This window comes from Ovis canadensis, chromosome 18 (assembly GCF_042477335.2).
Source record: "Ovis canadensis isolate MfBH-ARS-UI-01 breed Bighorn chromosome 18, ARS-UI_OviCan_v2, whole genome shotgun sequence".
Taxonomy (NCBI): Eukaryota; Metazoa; Chordata; class Mammalia; order Artiodactyla; family Bovidae; genus Ovis; species Ovis canadensis.
The window spans coordinates 69,681,251-69,701,435 of NC_091262.1; the positions used below are offsets into that span (position 1 = coordinate 69,681,251).

Here is a 20,185-nt window from a genome sequence, read left to right on the forward strand (position 1 = left end):
TTCCCACACACTGTTGATCAGAAGTAAACTGAAATAAATGTAAATTTTGAGTTTTTTTAAGAATTATCTTCAAACCTTCCTATGACTTCTGTTTTGCAAAATTAAAAAAAAAAACTAATCCACTTTTAATTTTTTTGAGAAAGTTAGTATAATTTTGGTTTCCCTTCCGCAGAAATTTACAATATGCCTAACTCAAATGGCAAGTACTTTCAACAGTTTCTAAGACTAAATGTAACTTGGAGCCATTCTGTGAGTGAGGGTGGCAAGAGATCGTCCTGAAGTCAGTGCTCCCTGTGTGGGTCACTGGAACATCCTGGCAAACATGAGGGGTGCTTTAAGGCAAGGGAAATTAAAGTCTCCAGAAGTGGGATGCTTCCTAAGCAGTGCGTTCCTCGTCATTGGAGGTATATAAGCGGAAGTCAGATGCTCAGGCCCCTGGGGAGGGGAAGGAAGGAGCTTGGACGGACTGTGGACCCATCCCCACTTCATACAACAACTCCATTTTCATCTGTTTTGTGTATTGGACTTCTGCGCAGGACTTAGCTTGAGGGAGAAGCACTATTGATGAGAACAAGACTGAGAATCCAGGTGGAAGGGCGTGTCGCACTGACCACTCACCGTACTGCCTGGGGTGAAGGAACTCGAGCTCCAAGGACGGCTCGCAGAGACTGTCGTCGGAATTATAACCTGTGGTGAAAACAGGACAATGAGTCAGGGGTTCCGGAACATCCATGGGGAAACTCAGGCCCTCTGCCAGATGGCCACCTCTGAACCTTGCCTGGCACCTGGGTTGGTCGTGGCAGCCCTTGGCTCTCCGGGTGAGGGAGGGGGGCGTGGACCTGGCCTCTTCTGTGCCTCCTGCTGGCATAAGCCTCATACTCCTGACTCCTATTTAACTTTAAATCCCCTTTCCACCTGTGCAGTGACTGGGGCTTCAAGGCTAAAGCAGTGATCTGGCCTAAGGATAACACAGCAAAAGGAGCTGTATATTTAGGGCCCTGGGGACCACTTCCCAACCTCCAAGGCCAGGCCATGCTGGCAGTTCTGGTCTGGGGGCCACACTGCCTTTGGGTCATAGGAGGAGGGCAAAGGAAAGATTCCAGCACCTGATGGGAGAGGCCGACTCCCTGGAGATAGCCCTGCCCTGGCAGCTCCAGAAATAGACCTGGAAGCACAGGCCAGCCATCCACGGCTCTCTCCGAGAGGAACTCAAATGCCCTGTGCCTCGGACTTGCGAGTTTCTTTCCGACAGTAGACCCTGGGTCCCTCCAAAGTGGCAAAAGGTTTCCAACCCACTCCTGACTCCAATTATAAAAATTCTGGTAGTGAGAGACACTCAAAGTTAGGTATGACCTTCACACTACTATAAATGACTAGATAACTACTAAGGACCTACTGTATCGCACAGGGAACTCTTAATACTCTGTAATGGTCGATTTGGGAAAAGAATCTAAAAGAGAATGAATGTATGTATAAGTGATTCATTCTGATGCGCTGCAGAAACTGACAAACACAACACTGTAAACCAACTATGCTCCAATAAACTGAAGTTAGATTTGATCTAATGGCTTTCTCTACAGGTTCTGTCTCCCGGGAGATGACAGCAGGACTCCTTTCTTTAATTCACTGAAGGCAGGAGAATCCTGCTTTTCGTGTTCTCCCTTAATGTCCAATGGGCTTCCCTGGTGGCTCAGTAGTAAAGACAGCGCCTGCCAATGCAGGAGACACAGGTTTGATCCCTGAGTCGGGAAGATCCCCTGGAGAAGGAAATTGGCAACCCACACCAGTGAACTTGCCTGGGAAATCCCATGCACTGAGGAGCCTGGCGGGCCACAGTCCATGGGGTCACAAAAAGAGTCGGACATGACTTAGCGACTAAACAACCTAATGCCCAACTCAAAGTAGCGGCTTAATTAAAACTTGCTGCCTTGATTACAATAGTAAAATATGGCTAGTGACATGTAGGCTCATTAAACCTGGCTAATTATCAGAATTTTCTGAAGAACCTTTAAAAATATGGAATTGTATTTAGGAGAAGTATATTTGTATTTGCCTTTTGACCCAGCAATCCTAATTCTAGGAATCAGTTCTGGGGACTGGTTGGTTGAATATCGTCATATCAACATTTTAATTATTGTGTGCTTATACAAAGAATGAGAAAGATCTCCATGATATATGTCTAAGTAAAAAAAATTCCAAGATGCAATATTTTTATTATTTTTTGCAAAAAGAAACACAAAATATAAATAAGGAGCTAAAAAAAAGGTTATCTCTAAGATGATTTTGGAATGTAATGGAGGGGAAAGGGAGAGACGTGAGGCTTAGAAATCTAAGCATGCCTTTTTATGTAACTTAGGTTTAAATTATGTAAATATTTTATGTATTAAAAAACAGAATTTGAAAAAGAAAAAACTCTACAATTGAAGACAGAAACAAATAAACCTTACTGTGTATGAACCCACTAACATAAACCATAAAAGAAAAATTTCAGTGAATTAAGCACTAGAAGAATTACAAAGGAAATAAACATCACTTGGTGATTTTGTTAGTAGCAGTATCAGTATTAAAAGTTTTAACCATTACTGCATATTTTCAGGAAATATACGTAAATGTTTTGAGAGAGAAGACGTCTGTGTAAGAAAAGGACACACACATGAAATCGAAGCAAAAACAAACCCCTGTAAGACTAAAATAGAACTGGAAAAAAAGAATTTCTTTACTGAAAGGGTGCAGAAGCAATGACAACTGTCATGCCCAGATCTTGATTATTACACTCTACTCTAAAAAGGAACTAGATTTACTTAGAGAAATCCTGGTCCCGGGGGGTGGGGGAGGGCAGTTTCCACTTTGATGATGGCTACACGGCCATCCGCAGTGACTGCCCAGAATGTGAGAGCCAGGCTGCCAAAGAATTGCTGAGGGCAGTCCGGGGCCACCATTGGTGACAGGCCCTTGTGCTCGCTCTGCAGGCCAGTGAGATTCCAGGATGATTCCAGGCTTGGGCTCCGATGGGATGCAGGCTGAGATAGCCTGTGGGTCAGCCCAGGGGATCTTGAACCACAGAGACCCCCAAAACCCTGAGGGGAGATGGTGTTCCCAGCTCTTCCCCAGGACCAGGCAGGGCCTCTGCACCTCAGAGCCCCAGAAACCAAGGGGGACTGATGGCTGTGGAAAACTGACACCCTTGCCACACGGGCTCAGGGCCTGGCTCTCCCAGACAGCTCACGGCACAGCTCCACTGATGCCCAACAGTAAGTGACTGCCAGCAGTGGGGAGAGGCTGCCCACCTTTTCTGTGTCCACCCCACTCACCTCCCCTGGGGGGCTTCCTACTTATAAGCAACCGGGACAAGGGCAGGTACCCTGTCTGTCTTTGCTTGTCAAACCAAGGTTGTGTAAGCTCCTGGTTTTAAGAGCAGAGTGGGTGCTATTACTGTGAAAAATAACAACCACTTATTGTTTTCCAAATTCTAACACCTCAGAGGTAATTACTTCCAGTCCTTTTAGCTGTTTCTTTGGATATCTCCTATTTTAAAATTATCAGCCAAAGGTCTTTTTTGGTTTTAAGCTTTATCTGTTCCTCTGTTTGGGTATCTTAAATTTCCCAGTACGTCCCCCCTCTTAGCATCCTATTGTTTCATGGGTGCAACAGCTTTGCTCATCTCTGACTACGTTAATGACGGGCATTGTAAAGCTTCCATCTCCGTGCTTGTCTGTTTACTCCCATGATGTCTCACTGTTGCCTCTCACACTGGTTTTGGTCTCTGCTACTAGAGGCTCTAGAGGTGTCGCTGGGCTTCACCCGGCAAGATCTGATGGAGATATTCAGCTGGGATCTTCTTAAGTTGATCAGATGACTGGGACAATATTTTAATCTCATGTCTAAAGGTGTGACCACGCATAGCTACTGGCAACCTGGGAGACCGTCAGTTTGTAAATCCTTCCCTACAACCCCCTTGTTTTTCACTTGGGAAACTTGCCTTCTACTCTGTCAACCCACCTCCGGTTCAGAGACCCTCTTGTGTATCCTCGACAGAGAAGGAACCTCCAGACTTCTACTAAGATGGGCTGGAGAGGATGCCTCCTTTTAGCCCAGATGCTGGCTTACCTCCCTTCTAGATCTACTTGGTGCCACCAAGTTCTGCATGGTGGTGGTGGGAGTGGGTCCCAGGGCTTCCCCTCCAGTGGCTTGAGATCAGGCTTCTTACCTGTCCAGAGTCACCCACCCAGCTGGCAGGCGGGGCTGAAGTCTGAACTCATGTCTGGATGATGCCAGAGCCTGCCCACAACTTAACCACCCTGCTCACTACCTCTCAGCCTGGGACCTTTTCTCCCACTGAGAGCCTGGGGTCTTTAGGAAGGACCCTGAACCCCAGATGCTCAGCCCTCTTGTTTCTGGAGAGGCCCATGACTCACCTTTGGTGCGGCCTGGGTGCCGGGAGATGGAGCTGGAGCTGGAAGGGGTTGTAGTGATGGCTGAGGTCGAACAGGGCCGGGGGCCCAGCTCCAAGGGCCAGGGCTTCACGGCTGGGTCAGCAGAGGCGTCCTTGTGGTCCAGGCTGCCTCGGTGCGGGGACCCTCGCTTTGGCTTTAGGTCCCCAGGGCCTGGGGCAGAAAAGGACATTGAGAGACAGGGCAGCAGAATCCTGGGCTCAGGCTGGGCGACCACATGGAGGCCTAGAAGCAAGGGCAGCAGGGCACACAGACCACAGGGACGAAAAGCTGAGTTGCCCCCTACCCACGCCCCACCTCCGAGCATCTGGGCTGAGCATCTGGGCTGTGGTTTAAACAGGAGGGCCCTGGCTACAGGCCTGTATCAGAGACCCCAGGTTCACTGATGGGCCATACTGCAAGCCCTGGAATTTTGGCTGGGAGACAATAAAGGAAAAACTCAGGAGAACAAAGAAACTGTTGGTAGAAGTCCAACATATTAATTACAGGGCACGCCTGCCACCTAGCACTGCGTATCATACAAATCCCTGATGCAAAAAGATCCTGGCAGAAGAAAGTCCAAAAAAGAGGGGATATGTGTATACGTACAGCTAATTCACTTTGCTGTACGGTAGAAACTAATACATTGTAAAGCAACTTTTCTCCAGTAAAAATTGAATCTGAAATTAAAATAAAAAAGATTCTGGTAGATGTCTGCTCAGGATCACTGCGACCTGAGGCTCTGAAGGTCCAGGATGTGCATCTTGCCAACTGGCTTCACTTATAAACTCAGGAAAAAGTTTGTTGTCACCTTAACAATAATTTAAGAGATCTTTGATGTTTGCATGGTGAGACTACCAGAAGGATTTTTATCTTCTGTCTTATGCTTTTCTGCAATCTCGAAGTTTTCTACCATGAAGATATACTCTTGTCAAAGTTAAGTAAAACCCTATTTAAAAACATTTTTATACAACCCAACCCTCCACCTATCTCATAGTAAGAATAGGGATGGGCTCTCCAAATACGAGACAGAAATGAATGCAGCTGGAGTTCTTGTGAGCATTAGGACCATGCTGTCTCCCATGGCGTCTCACTCCAGGCACGCCAAGGCTGCAGACCCAGAGCCTTGCCCACTGTTGGGCTCTCTGGCTCCTCCCCTCCCCTCTTCCATGGACCTGACCCTGCCGGCCCCTTGGCCACTCCAAGTCTGGATTCACGGTGAAGTTTTAATCGCCTACATCTTATCATGACTCGAAATCAAGGTAGAATTTGGATTCTGAAAGATAACCTTGATGAGAAGCAAGATTCAAGTCTGGTGGGATGCATGGGGCAGACATCCAACAGGTGAAGTTAAGAGGAGGAGCGGGTGGCGGGGAGGTGGAGATGACCAAACAGTTAGCACAAACAGCAGAGAAACAGCACCGTTCCAGCAGCAAGCTCAGAGGACGGGGGGCTGGGACCACAGCAGTCCAGGGTTCCCAAGGCGGCGAGGGAGAGAGGAAGTCCGTACCACATCAGCCAACTTCAGCATTTCAATACGTGTGGACTTATTTTTTTATATAGTTACCTTGTTTTTAATGGTACTGGCTCTCCATTTACAGTACAGGTAATAATCTATCCTTTGAGGATAAATTTAAGTGGAAATGGTAGGTCAGTTCAAGGGGAAGTATGTCACTGACCACACAGGTGATGGACAGAGGTGGCAAAAATCATGAAGATCGATCAAGAATGACTGAAGACAGAAAGAAACTGCAGTAGCTAAAGGCCTGTCTCGACCAGCCTTTCTGCTGCTCTGGGCGTGACTGGCCTGCTGATGCTCTTTCTGCCCACTGCTGCTTTAACTTCAGCACCCGAGATGTTCAGGGAACGACAGCACAGTCATAAAGCTTCATTCTGGGCTGGCCTCTGGCTGGGCATCATCAATGCAATTATTCAAAACGCTTGAACGGAGCTCAGTAAATCCTTCAAAAGATACAACACCTCTAGAAAGGACCCTATTTGGCAAAAGCCATCAACTCGGGGCTCTGACAAAGAAAGAGGAGAAAAGGGTGGCGGTTTTAAATTTAGCTGCTTCAAGATAAGCCTTAAGGAAAAAAAAAAAAGTCACTTGACAGAGGCTGTATATTTTAGGAAGCATAGCGACAACTGACCAGCTCTGCTTTATTCTCGAGCGTTGACAAAAAGCCTGCAGGCGCGAAGGGGGGCAACACACGGCCACTGGACTTACTCAGCACGGACATCCCGGCCCCAGGACCTGGGCACGGATGTCCCGAGGCGCCCCTACAACTGTGCTGTGCTGGAGAAACGGTCCAGAGGGTGTGGCAACTCATCTTCTCTTTTGAAATCAGAATCCACGCTGGCTACTTTAAAGTCTGGCCTGGAATTGGGGTTGGGAGGAGGGGTCCGCTAGGGGTCATCTGGCCTTTAGGTACTGCTTTTTTTGTTTTTTGGTTTTTTTTTTTCCGTTTGTTTGAATTTCAGAAATGAAGGAGGATACACGATGAAGACACACGGTAAAGGAAAAGGATTAGAAGTCTCCAATTTCTGAAAAGGGGAGAGACTCGTTAGGAGAGGATGGGATGTCAGAGGAAGACCAGAACCGCAGGCGTTTAGAGAGAGCTGGCTGGGCCGTTGGAGACTTGTCTTTGTCCTTGCTTTTGCTTCTCAAAAAGGGACTCTTTTTGCGCTGAGTTGCTAAATCGTTATCCCCAGGATAACCCGAGAGAGAAAGGAAAAAAGAAAAAAAAAAACAACAACAAATAAATGAAATGAATAATAACACGTAACTCCAGATTAGTTCAATGTACTTTGGAAATCAGAATCCAGCCCAGGAAAGATGGAAACAAAAACCACGACAAGACTGGAATCAGGACTCAGTGAATCATTTATGCTCGGCCTCAATTTAATTAATTTAGCGGCATCTTGGTGCCAACACTTTACTCAGCACGTGAAGAGAATTACATATTGCTCAAGGAGCCAAGGGCTTAAATGATTTTCAATTTCAATGTGTTAAATTATTAAATAAGAATGTTCATTAATTTAGGACCCAGCTTCTCTTACTCATCCATTTTAACGACCGACTCCTTGACAATTTGGCTCATGTGTTACTCTCATTCCTGTTCAAAGACCTTGGAAACAACACTTTTCTGGCCTGCTGTAATGTAACAGTCTACTGACTATTACTCACCAATAATTCTTATACATCTGGAATAATCTTTTTTGGCAGGATGAGTTAAAAAAAATAATGGAAATACCTCTTTTTCATACTCCAAAGCCCTCAACACTAAGAATTACTATACCCTTTCTCCAGTACTCTTCCTTAGAAAATCCCATGGATGGAGGAGCCTGGTGTCCACGGGGTTGCAAAGAGTTGGACACGACTGAGCGACTTCACTTTTTTTCACTTTTTTTCTTCTAATACAAGACTTTTAAATTATTTCTAATTTTTATCAGAAATAAAAATTATTGGAGCAGACAATTGGTCTAACTTTTTGAACAGGTCATACAGAAACATAACCAATACATACAATTTCTGACTTAGAATTAAATTTGGAACCAGAACCTCCATTGTTTCTTCCTCCATAGCGCCACCTGGTGGTCAATATTCACACCATAGGTAAGGGACTGACGTGATACTGGGGCCCTTAGCTCTGCTGAGGGGATGCCTAATATCTCTGTTAGGCGACATGTTTGATCAGCTTTCACTGCAGAATGTGCACTTGGTGGCGAAGAGCTCAGATTCCAGGGTTAATAGGCCTGTGTTCAAATCTAAGCTCCATCACTTATTACAGCAGCAAGTGTCTCACCTTGTTAAGCCTCGCTTTCTCAGCTCTGAAAGGGGGACGATTAATCATGCCTACCTCACAGGGCAGTTAGGACTAAATGAGGGAGATAAAGTAAATTAAAAAGGTGCTGACTGCCCCCAAAAAGGCATTCAGTGAATGGCTGCTATTATTAATAATTATCGCTGACTTGCTCACTCATGGATTGGTACAAGCAATTTTTTCCCATGAATGTTTCCCTGACTCAATCGGGCTGATTATGGTTAACTGAGGACTTCCCTGGTGGCTCAGTGGTAAAGAATCTGCCTGCAATGCAGGAGATGTGGGTTCAACCCCTGGGTGGGGAAGATCCCCTGGAGGAGGAAATGGCAACCTGCTCTGGTCTAGTTCATTAAGCCAACTTTAATACAAGTTGAGGTGATGAATGTCAAAATAATTAAATAGCCAATATGAACACTAGAGGCCAGAGAACCCGTCTAGATGAAAACAAACGTTAAGTTTCATCATCACTGACCTGAACAAGACCCTTTTACATAATCTGACCTCCTGCGAAGAATGGGAGTGCAAACGTTAGTCCCCAAACAATGTGTGAAAGCACTTGCTTCTGTGCATTTGAAAGTGACAAGACAGGACCTGAAGTGGTGAGTGCAGCCTCCTGAAAGGCCTGTGCATGTCCCACTCAGCAGAGGGTGGCTTGTCACTGGCTGTTAGTGCTATAGTGTCAGCCCCTACCCCTGAGAACGTGGGGGTCTCAGGCACAGGCCTGATCTTCAGAGAGTCCTGGTGTCTTTCATAAAAATTTACTCAGGCTGTAGGTTCGGTATAAATAATCTGAGCAATGATATTTGAAAGTAAATTGGGAAGCTGAACAATGTTTGAAGTAACTGCCGTGTTTAATCAGTTCTAAGATGTACATCTCCCACCCCCAAATCTTAACATCACTGAAATCAGGGTGCAGCTCCCACAGTATCTTAGAGTCACCACTGGGGGGAGGGGGGATCCAGACGAAACGGTGACAAAATTGTTGCTGCGGCAACCAATATATTTTGTTTATATTTTCCTTTTATGTGTGTACAACAAAAATCTATCTAATTAAGTCCTTTAGAAGAGCTTGTCAACCAGAACATGGTAGAAGTTCTAAGTGGTAAAGTTCTGCATCACTGGATTGCCAGTGGTAGGTAAAGTAACTGTGCAGTTTATAATTCACAGCCTCTTAGATTTGATGACATGAAGCATATTCAACGAGAAGTCCGCTTCAGAACCTCTGGCAAACTCATGACAGTCTTCATGGAAAGATTAAGCCAAGCGGCCTGGCTGGTAGGACCGAAGGCCAGGTCAGGCTGAGAAGAAAACCTGCCTGCCTTTCCAAGTTAAGAAAAGACTGAAACCACACACGGACTTGCTGAGATCTCATATGTGCCTATTACCCATGAAATGTGCCTGGGATGTCCCTACAGAGACAGCTTACTCTAAATTTCTAACCTGCACAAGGAAACCCCCAAGCCTATGCTACTGAGCTTGCTTCTGGTGCCTGTAGGGCCACTTTTGGCTCGAGTGCCTCTCATCATCTACAGGATTAGTGACGCTTCTTATCTGACATGGGTTCATACTTTCCTGGCTATTAACACACCCCTTTCAGGCTCTTACACACACATGGGCACATCTACAAGCCACCTCCCTCTACCCCGTCCAGTGAGAGCGTCCCTTAGGCCCACCTCCGCCAGCCAGGTCAGCACACCTACCTTTTCCCAGGGGCCCGTTATGGGCGTCACGCTCTTCTGGGCAGTTTGAGCCTGATGGGGTGGACTCGGGGTTCTCGGGCTGAGATCTGAGCGGCTGAGAAGCAGATGGCAAGGTCGGGTCTGGGGACTCCAGCTGCCGGGGAGGGCTGTCTGTGGTTGACTTCAAGCGTTCTCTGGAACCTTCTTTCTTTGGTTTGATGAGTTTGACTAAGGCTTTGGCTCCAATCCAGTGGTTTTTCCTAATGAGAAGTAGATTTTTAGGACACAGTCAACCCTCACCGCCTGCTCCAGCAGGTCGCTGGGTACAGTGTCCTAACATGGGCTGGTGTCCCCATCACCAGCCTGGGAAGGTGGCCGGTAATGGGTTTAGAATAATGGCACTGTATTTGGGGCTCAGGAGACAGAATGGAATTCTCAATCAGGTACAGCTCAGGGATGGCAGAACCATGTATGGGTGCAGAAATCCACACTACTCTCTTGCAAAAACAGAACTTCAAGTGTGTCCATTAACCCTTTTTTTTTTTTTTTAATGTGGACCATTTTAAAAGCCTTTATTTGACTTTGTTGCAATATTGCTTCTGTGGTTTATGTTCTGGATTTTTGGCCAGGAGGTATGTAGGATCTTAGCTTCCCAACCAGGGACTGAACCCACAACCCCTGTACTGGAAGGCACTGGACCATAAGGGAAATCGTCTAGTCGCTAAGTCATGTCCAACTCTTTGTGGCCCCACGGACTGCCCCTGCCAGGCTCCTCTGTCCATGGGATTTCCCAGGTAAGAACATTGGAGTGGGTTGCCATTTCCTTCTCCAGGGGATCTTCTTGACCAGGGATCGAATCCCCATCTCCTGCATGGGCAGGCAGATTCTTTACCACTGAGCCACCTTGGAGAAGGAAATGGCAACCCACTCCAGTGTTCTTGCCTGGAGAATCCCAGGGATGAGGGAGCCTGGTGGGCTGCCGTCTATGGGGTCACATAGAGTCAGACACGACTGAAGTGACTTAGCAGCAGCAGCAGCTCATTAACTCTTGATTACCTCTGTGAAATAAAAGAAGTGCTCTGCTAATCTGATCTATCAGGTGGCCATTTTTCTGCCAAAATGCCATTTTCAGCTTCACATTCCTCCTCATTCCCTGCTAAGGTTCACAGGAAGTGTTAACAATAAGCTGGCATTCCCTGACCACTCCCGGCACCCAGGAGTCTGGGCGTGGTGGCAGAGGGCAGTGAAGAGCGGGCCGTGTGAATGAAAAACAGGGAATATAATAAGTAAGTGATAAAAGTTGTAGCTAACAGGAAACAGAGAAGGCTTCTGCTGTATCGAAAAGAGAACCACGTCCGGATTCTCCTCCTGCGCTAACAGCACTGAACTGTGTTTACACAACTCGTTCCACTTCTGCATCTGGGCCTCAGTGTCTCCATCTGCCACCGGGAACGCTGAGACTGAGGTTCTGAACCTCTGTGCTTCTGTGACTTTAATAGAGAGGCCGTTAGGGATCACAGCAATTCTGACATCAAGGCTGGGCTGGGCCAGGACTATCTGTAGGGCCCAACTCCTGGAGGTCAGGCCCAGGGAAGTGGTGCTTGATGGACGAGGCCAGTAGCCTCGGGGGACGGAGCCAGCCCTACAACCCAGCACAGGGCTGAAAGAAATTCTAAACTCTTCCCTCTGTGGGAGGGAGGTGCACAGAGGTGGCCTGCCAGCATGGAAGACACGGGCCCTACAGACCGGGCTGCTCCTGATAGCCACTGTTTCCGCCCTGAGCGTGAACAAGGAATGCCGGCTGTTCTGTGTTTCAGCCCCTGAAGCTTAAGTCAACTCACTTCTTTGGAGCAGGATCATAGAATTTGTACTGATCCATGATTTTTTCTTCCAGCTTTTCCTTGTGTCTCCGTAACGCATTTAATTTGTCTCTGTGGAGAGAGGGGACAGACCATCAAGTCAGGTTTAAGTCAGACAAATGAAGTCACTCAGGTCGGCCTGGGACGTGGCCCAGCACTCGTCACGTGGGCCACCCTGGGCACTGAGTCAGGAATATGTGAATGGAAACACAGGATACAGGCCCAGGAAGTCCTAATGCCTTGAGGCGGCCTGCGAGCTCCCAGGATCCAGCTGTGAGTGACCTCAAGGAAGCAAACCCCTGACCGTCTGAAAACCCAGCTCAGAAGCAAGGACTTTCCGGCCTGGTCATTCAGGACAAGGGACACCCCAGAGTCACACTCAGGGCCAGCTCGTGGGCATGCATATCAACCAGACCTTGGTGGTGGGGTGAAGTGTGCCCTCAGATGCTAGGTGGGCATCAGGGTGGAAAAAGTCATCTTAGCAAAAGCAGACCTCTGACTCGGACCCATTCCAACATTGGGTTTCTGATTACACTTTTGTGGAGACAAACTTGAAAGCTTCCAGGGGCCAGAAAGAAAAGATGAGGAGCACAGTGAGCCTGGAAAGACCAGGGAGGGCGGGGCGGCCTGAAGCATGGTGAGCCACCTGGGATTGCTGCCATGTAGGAATGAGGCTGGAGAAGGCAATGGCAACCCACTCCAGTGTTCTTGCCTGGAGAATCCCAGAGACAGGGGAGCCTGGTGGGCTGCTGTCTATGGGGTCGCACAGAGTCGGACACGACTGAAGCGACTTAGCAGCAGCAGCAGGAATGAATGCAGACCTGGGTCAGGGGATGGGGTGGATCTTCTCATTTCCCAGAGAAGCCAGAAACTCAAGATCGTGAAGCAAAATCTCCCAGCTTGTACATGCTGGAAACCAGTTCCTATTTCCAAAAATGCAGAAAAGACCAGAAAGACACTTCCTGAGCCTCGGGCTGCCAGAGAGCACCTCTGCTTCCTGGGAGAGAGACGCTGGCCTTCCTGATTCGCAGGGTATGCTTTTATCTCAGGGAGCCCCGTGGGCAGACTCCATACAGCACTGCCCACAGGGCCACCGACTCCTGTCCCCTCCAGCCTCTCACCTCCTGGGTGGTCTCTTCACAGCTCGGACCCTCGGTTTTCTCACTGGAAAATGAGGCTTCTGGGCCAGAGGCAATGGCTCAGGATTGTTTCTGTCAAGGCGCTGCCAAGGTTCCACCCAAACCGGGGACTTTCCCAAGCGTTCCCCCACAAAGGGAGCTCCTCATGAAGAGAGGCAGCTTCTGGAACCACTGGGTCCTGACCACCAACCCCCAATCCCTCGCTGTTTGAGTCAGCCCCCTTGACTCGATGCCTGTGATCTGTTCCTCTGTCCTCACAGCCCTGCCGCGTGGCCTTAAGCCTGGAGGGCTTCTGTGGCTGGGTCCGCCCCCCACAGCTGCAGGCAAAGTCAGAGAGCAGGCCCAGGCCCCTCCCGGCCCCCGGAACAGTGCTCTGCTCTGCTCGAAGCAGCCTCTGGGAAGCCTGCCAACCCCTGGCCCTCCGCAGACACTCTCTAATGCAGAACTGTCATCCAACCATCCCCCTGGGGTCCAGGCGCCTCCTCTTCTAGTTAGCACCTGCCCGGCGTCTGCAGCGATTATCATCCACTGGATTACAGAGGGCCAACTTCAGGCAACGGGTGTTTCTACTCCCAAAATTATGGTGTGGTTTTTGATGCAAAGCATTTTCTGGTAGGTGGTGAGCCACCTCTGAACGTGGAGATGAAACCGGGAGGGTAACAAACAAGCCTCAGGACACTTGAGAGCTGGGACGAGACCATGCCCCTCTACAACCGTCTCCTACCTTCCCCAAGTCGGCCAGGCGCTCCTGCCCACAGCAAGGATGGTCCAACCACAGCAGAGCGGTGGAAACCCCCTGAATCCATGGACCCATCCTGTGTTACTTCACGTCTGTACCACATCTCAGTACCAAGCCTCTTGAGCTCATCTCTGGCAGCTTCCTAGGTCTGGCTGGACCAGCATCCTGTGGCACTTCCTGGTGTATCCCGACCTGTGAGCCGGGCATCGGCACCTCCTCTGCTGGGGCTCCTCCAGGTTCCCTGCACCCAGGCACCTGCCATGCTCCACCTCCACATCCCCTCATCTGCCCTGCTGGTCCCCATCCTGCATCAGCAGCACTAACCCCATCTCCTCCTTCTCCATCTCCCTGAAGCTCCTCTTCCTCTGGTACGGACACAGCTCTAGTCATATCCCATCAGTTCATATCTACCAGTTCCCGTTCACCAGATTGCTGTGCACCTCGTAGGGCCCATGTAAAGCCGGGAGAAATAAATACCGTGGCACACTGGTCACCAACCCTCCAGACGCTCATCAAACACAGACATGAGTGACAAAGAGCCCTGCTCAGCCTTCGATGTGAATTCTTTTCCTGAGCTACTCCTCAGTGGCACGCTTGTATTTTTAGAAGTGCATTTAATTCCAAAAGCAGAGTAAGAAGCTTCTGGCGGTGGGCAGTGCCTTTAAAAAGCTAATGAAAGCCAACTGCCACTACCTGCAGAAACCCAGAACCACTCCAGGGCAAGAGAGAGGAGGACAGGCTGGTAAGCTGGCCTGCCCTTGCCCTCAGGACACTGACAGGCCCCGGGGCTGTTCTGGCCCAGAACGGGGAAGCCAGGATCCCGGTGTCCACAGGCGCCCCATCACCCGGGTCCCTTACATGTATTGCTTCTGTTCTTCGTGGTACTGCTCCTTGTTCTCCAGGTTCTGTTCTAGAAGCATCTGGTTCTGCTGGCTCAACAGCTGGATTTGGCTCAAGAGGTGATGGTTTTCTTCTTCCAAGTTCCCCTTGAGTCGGGACAGCAGCTGAAATACAGATCAACAGTCTTAAAAACGGTGTGACCCCGTGAGTCTGCTGCTGGGAGTCCAGCTTCTGAAAGAAGGAAAACGCCACGTGCACCAAGACGTCCATCTCGGGCCTCCCTGGTGGCTCAGCGGTAAGAGTCCGCCTGCCAATGCAGATCCCCGGTCCGGGAGGATCCCCCATGCCGTGGAGCAACTGAGCCCGTGGGTCGCAACTACTCAGACCCCGGGAGCTGCAACTACTGAGCCAGCACGCCCTAGGGCCCGGGCTCCGCAGCAGGAGAGACCACCACAGTGAGAAGCCCGAGCACCGTGGGTGGAGAGCGGCCCCTGCTCACTGCAACTAGAGAAAAGCCAGAGCACCAGAGAAGACCCAGCACAGCCAAAAGGAAAAAAAGACAGACACCCATCTCAGTATTATCCAACTCGTGATAATCTGAAAGGACCCAAAGGGCCACTGCCCAGTCTGGCAGCTGTGGGCAACACGTGGCTGCTGAGCACTTAAAACATAGCCAGAAAAACAAGCGAAAACAACATAGCCAGTCCTCGCCAAGACGAGCAGGGCGAATATAGCAGGTCCTAATAGCCAGTCCTCGCCAAGACGAGCAGGGCGAATATAGCAGGTCCTAAAGACTTAACTAAAAACCGGATGTGAAATATCTCATCAATGAGATCTTTTTGTGGTTACATGTGGAAATGATAATATTTTAGGTATACTGTGTGAACAAAATATATTACTTAGGATTAATCCCACCTGCTTCCTTTCACTTTTTAAATGTGGCTAACTTGACGATTTTAAATTACCTCTGGTGGCCACATCATTATTTCTAGGGGACAACTCCGTTCTAGCTTAGGGTCAGCACGCTTCTCTTATAAAGAGTCAGGGAGCAAATATTTCAGGCTTTCCAGGCCAGATGGTGGTCTTTGTTGCAACCACTCAACTCTGCTGTTGCAACAGGTGAGACAAGACCTACACGCACAGGTGTGCCTGCCCTCCAAGAAAACTTGACTTACAGACATTTAAGTGTTACAGCATTTGAACTTGCCACACACACACAAAATTTTTTTTTTAACTTTCTAAACCATTATAAAATGCAAAAATCATTCTGAGTTCACAGCCATATAGAACAGGTTTAGGGGCTGGACTTGAGTTTTGGGCTGAGGACGGCGAGCTCTTGCTCCAGAGTATGTCTATGATGGTTGGTGTACAGCAAGACGACCAGCTTTTTGGCTTCAGACAGCCTGGGTGGCAGCAGGCTCTGGCCTGAAGCCCCCACGGAGACCCTGAAGCCCCCACAGAGACCCTGAAGCACAGCCCGTGGTGGTGGGGCTCCCCAGGACAGTGCCTGCCTGTGTTGTGGCCCCCTCCTCCTCCACAGGCCCCAGTCCCAGCCCGGAGTGTCTTTGGGTGTCTTGGCACCCTGGCTTCTGCTTCCTCATCTGCGATGCCCCGCAGGGCTACCGTGAGCTCAAAGGAGACCCTCCGGAGTGTTTCTCAACAAAGGGCAAGAGGAGCTGTGTCCGGGGTCCTGGCTGTCTTGGCCATGCCGCGGCTGGGGCAGGACCTGGCCACACCTCCCTGCCCTGTCTACTCTGTCTTACTGTCCCGGGGAGAGGTCTGCTGCTGAACACAGTACTTTCCACCCGAGTGCACCAGAAGGCAGGGCTCTGCTCCTTTGAGAACCGGGGGAATGCTTGTGTAAGCTCCAACCTGACCATCCCGGAATCAGGAGCCAGGCAGACAAACCCCAGCACAGGAAAAAAAAACAAAAACAAGAAAACCTGTGACATTTCTCTAGACGAGTGCAGCTACTACATGAAAAGAAATGGAAGAGCAGCATGGACACAGCCGAGAGGGCAGGAGGAACACAGCACATGGCTGTATCGCTGCACCTGCTCCGACCCTTTGCAAAAGGCAACGGTCAGATGCAATGGTGCTTCTGCATGCATCCTGACCAGTCGAGGAGTCCATTCCCCACCCAGACAGCTCTGGCCTCCTCTTGGCCTCTGGACCACCTTTACACATGTCCTCAGAGCATACGCGCCAAGGAGGACCCATCTCGACCCCGCTGAGCCGGAAGGCTGTCACCCCAGGGGACTGGCTCTGGCGTCCCGGGGCCCCGCCGCCCAGCCCCAGGCCTCACCTCACAGTGGTTGTCCAGCTTGGTCAGCGAGATGTCCATGCTCTGGTGCTGCTCCTTCAGTTTATCGAACCGGGCCTGCCAGCGGTTCAGCTCTAGCTGTGAGCTGTTCAGTGAGGTCTTCAGCTCCTTGGTGTGGGTGTGCAGCTCCTCATACTCCCCCTTCAGCTGGTGGTGCAGGAAATTGACCCTGGGGGTGGGGGTGGGGGTGCGCAGAGAACCACAGGGCTCAGGGCCGAAGAGCACTCCCAGGCCTTGTCCCAGCTCTGCAACCTTAGACCAAACCACAACCTCTCTGGGCCTCAAAACGAGGGAGTTGAACAAAACCAGTGGTTTTCAAGCTGGGTTCTCTGGGGTCCTGTGAAGGTACCCCTGGTGCCCCCACCCTGCACCAGGGCAGACAGCACAGGCAGGCTCGGGCAACCACGCCGACAGAGCATCACTGTTACGATCTCTTCTGTATTAAGGCTCTGGCATATGTGCCTCCTTGGAGAAAAGGGTTCTGCTGTTCAAAGATTTTTTTAAACACTGAACCACAAGATGCTCTAAAACTCTTTGTCTCTGCTCAGCTCTTCTTCCCAGTTCCAAGCTCCTTTTCTAATTTCAACTCTCGAGATAAATAAAGTATGAGATGCTGGGGTATTATGTAAATCTGCTAAAATTATCATCATCATCATAACTATTATCTAACTGGGCTTTCTCAGGGGAGGATGTATAACAGAAAGCTCAAAGTACCAGGGGCTCATGGACTTGATTTTGACACAGATGAGTCGTTTAGCTCACTGATTAAATGAATTAGGGGGTTGACATTTAAAATTGTGAAAGTTTCACATCAACATTCAAACGTCCAACTTCTCTTAAGACACCAAGCACAAACAAAGGGATAATCTGGCAGCCCCAGGCCTGCCTCCCAGCTGACTACCTTGAGACCAAGTGGCTTCTCCATTTCACTGTCTGGTCTACAGCTGGCACTCATCACCCACGTGCCTGACCTGCCTGGCACCTGAGCCTGCAGTCCTCTACTCATGAACACAAGGACGTGGGGAGGAAGCGGCATCATGTGGCCCTGCCAGAGACAAGACCTGATTCAAATCCTGTCTCTGCCACTGACTACAAGCATCGGCCCCGGACGAGGCATTTAATCTCAGTCTGTTCCCTCATCTGTTTTTAAAAATGGATGATAATAATTCTGTGACGGTTAAGAACCTGCCTGCTATGCAGGAGACCTGGGTTCAATCCCTGGGTTGGGAAGGTCCCCTGGAGGAGGGCATGGCAACCCACTCCAGCATTCCTGCCTGGAGAATCCCATGGACAGAGGAGCCTGGCGGGCTACAGTCCATAGGGTCGCAAAGAGTTGAACATGACTGAGCAACTAACATACACGGTGATTCTGTAGATTCCTGTTACTCTCGGTGGTAACAGTCTAAGGTCCCTGAGACACTAAACCAGCTCTTACGGAGAAATGTGGGGATGTGTTTCCGTGAATCTGGTCACATGTTTGTGTCAGCTGGTCAAGACACACCTCGTTCAGTGTGGCTTCCGCTTGTGATGTGCTCACAGCCACCAGCAGTGTACTCATGCCTGAAGGAAGCTTATCTACCACACCTGTATTCTCTGTAGTGTACATCACAGCCCCGCACTTGGGAACGTGAGAAGGCATCCCACCTGGGGGCCATTCATATTATTGCCTGGGGGAGTTTTGCAGAAACTAATGCCTGTGGCTGGTGATTTGTTATGTAAGTGAATACTGAAACGTCTCTGATCAATAATGTTCAGGTAATGAAAGATGTTAACAGTTGTTGAAAGTTGTTGAATGGCAAAACTGTACAAAACCACGAAAACCATGATTCTAAACAGGCCACGAAAAGGACGCTCATTTGCAGCATGGGCTGCTGGGACCGAATACCCTGGGCATCCTTAGCTGGATATGTGTGTGTCAGGCACCTCGAATGTCCCAGCACCCTGGGCATGTCCTCGAAAGCGCCACGAGTACTGATTGGGGGCTTACAGATGAATGTGAGCAAGCAGGTGAGTTCATAAACAGGGAACCCGTGAGATGAGGAATGTCAGCCTGTGGCTGACATAACCGTCATCTCGGGGTGGGAGGTGAGGGCCGCCGGCTTACTGGATGCGCTGTCCCAGGTACCACACTGGTCCTTCCATCCCAGCACCATTCCCGGTGACCTCATTACCAACCAGCTGTTAGCATGATGGGCTGTAAAACACATGATGGCCAGGAACACCCTTGACCTCAGGAGGCGCTGAGTGGGTGAGATGCCGCTGCCCATGGGCAGGTGGGCCCTGGGGCCCCAGCGTTTACCTGTCCAGCTCCTCCTGCAGCCTCTGGTTCTCGCTCGCGGCCATGGCGCTCGTCCTCTGCTCCTGCTGCAGAGCCTCTCTCTCGGCCCTCAAAACCTTCTCCAGCTCGTCCAGCTCCGCCTTGTGCTTCAGCATGTCGCTGTGCCTGCGGGAGGGGACACCTTGCTGGCAGCCCGTTCCCCAGCCATCTGTCCCCACAGGTAACACGCACCCTGGAAGACCTTGGAGCCTCCTGCGCGGGGAGCGAGGCTTAGATGGCAGGCAATCGCAAGGGTGGTGGCTGAGAAGCGTCCAAGCCAGCAGCCAGGGAGGCAGTGCCCGGGTGAGGCGGTTTGGGGGTCTCTTCCAGCCCCGGACCCAGGAAGTCCCTTCCTCCCACCCAACACGCCTCCACAGTCCCCTCGGTCCCCGTCACCACAGCCTTCCTCCCTTGGGTCACCTGGAACTCCAGAACTATGTTCTCTGAACCCTATGCCCTTCTCTTAGGGGTTATAAATAAGCTACCAGGTGGCTCACTAAGAAAGTGGTAGTTGCTCAGTCGTGTCCGACTCTCTGTGACTCCATGGACTGTAGCCCGCCAAGTTCTTCTGTCCGTGGGATTCTCCATGCAAGGATTCTGGAATGGGCAGCCATTCCCTTCTCCAGGGGATCTTCCTGACCCTGGGATTGAACCCCAACCTCCCGTACTGCAGACGGATTCTTACTGTCTGAGCCACCTATTCAGCTAGGCTCACTAAACACAAATAGATTTAAAAGAAACCACAAAATAAACAGCTGGAGTCCAGTACACGTAACAGCTAATAAAGCAGCGAATCCCTGGAGACGGGGGTGGAGTGGGGAGCCCTTCTCGCTGTCTAGCTTTGCCCTGGGTTCCAGGGAGCAGAGGCTTCCCGGGGTAAGGTTAGCATCCAGGCAGCCACCAGAGGCCAGTTGTTCTCACACTCACACACCAGACACTCCCCTGACCCAGACTTCACCCTCTCCCTCCACGAGCCTCCTTGTACTTCCTCCTCTGTCTCTGCATAGGGCACACTGCACAGCCATCTCTGGAGCT

General features: G+C 50.0%; 1 protein-coding gene across 1 annotated transcript in view; it reads right to left on the reverse strand.

The window, feature by feature from the left end:
- The window catches only part of CCDC88C (coiled-coil domain containing 88C), a 144,804-nt gene that overhangs the window by 8,700 nt on the left and 115,919 nt on the right, over window positions 1-20,185 (reverse strand). Inside the window, exons 21-27 of the mRNA XM_069559328.1 lie at window positions 19,133-19,276; window positions 16,816-17,002; window positions 14,529-14,674; window positions 11,775-11,864; window positions 9,955-10,193; window positions 4,416-4,604; window positions 619-687 (exon numbers count right to left, since the gene is read on the reverse strand). Coding sequence (XP_069415429.1) covers window positions 619-687; window positions 4,416-4,604; window positions 9,955-10,193; window positions 11,775-11,864; window positions 14,529-14,674; window positions 16,816-17,002; window positions 19,133-19,276 — 1,064 coding nt within the window. The remainder of the gene's footprint in view (window positions 1-618; window positions 688-4,415; window positions 4,605-9,954; window positions 10,194-11,774; window positions 11,865-14,528; window positions 14,675-16,815; window positions 17,003-19,132; window positions 19,277-20,185) is intronic.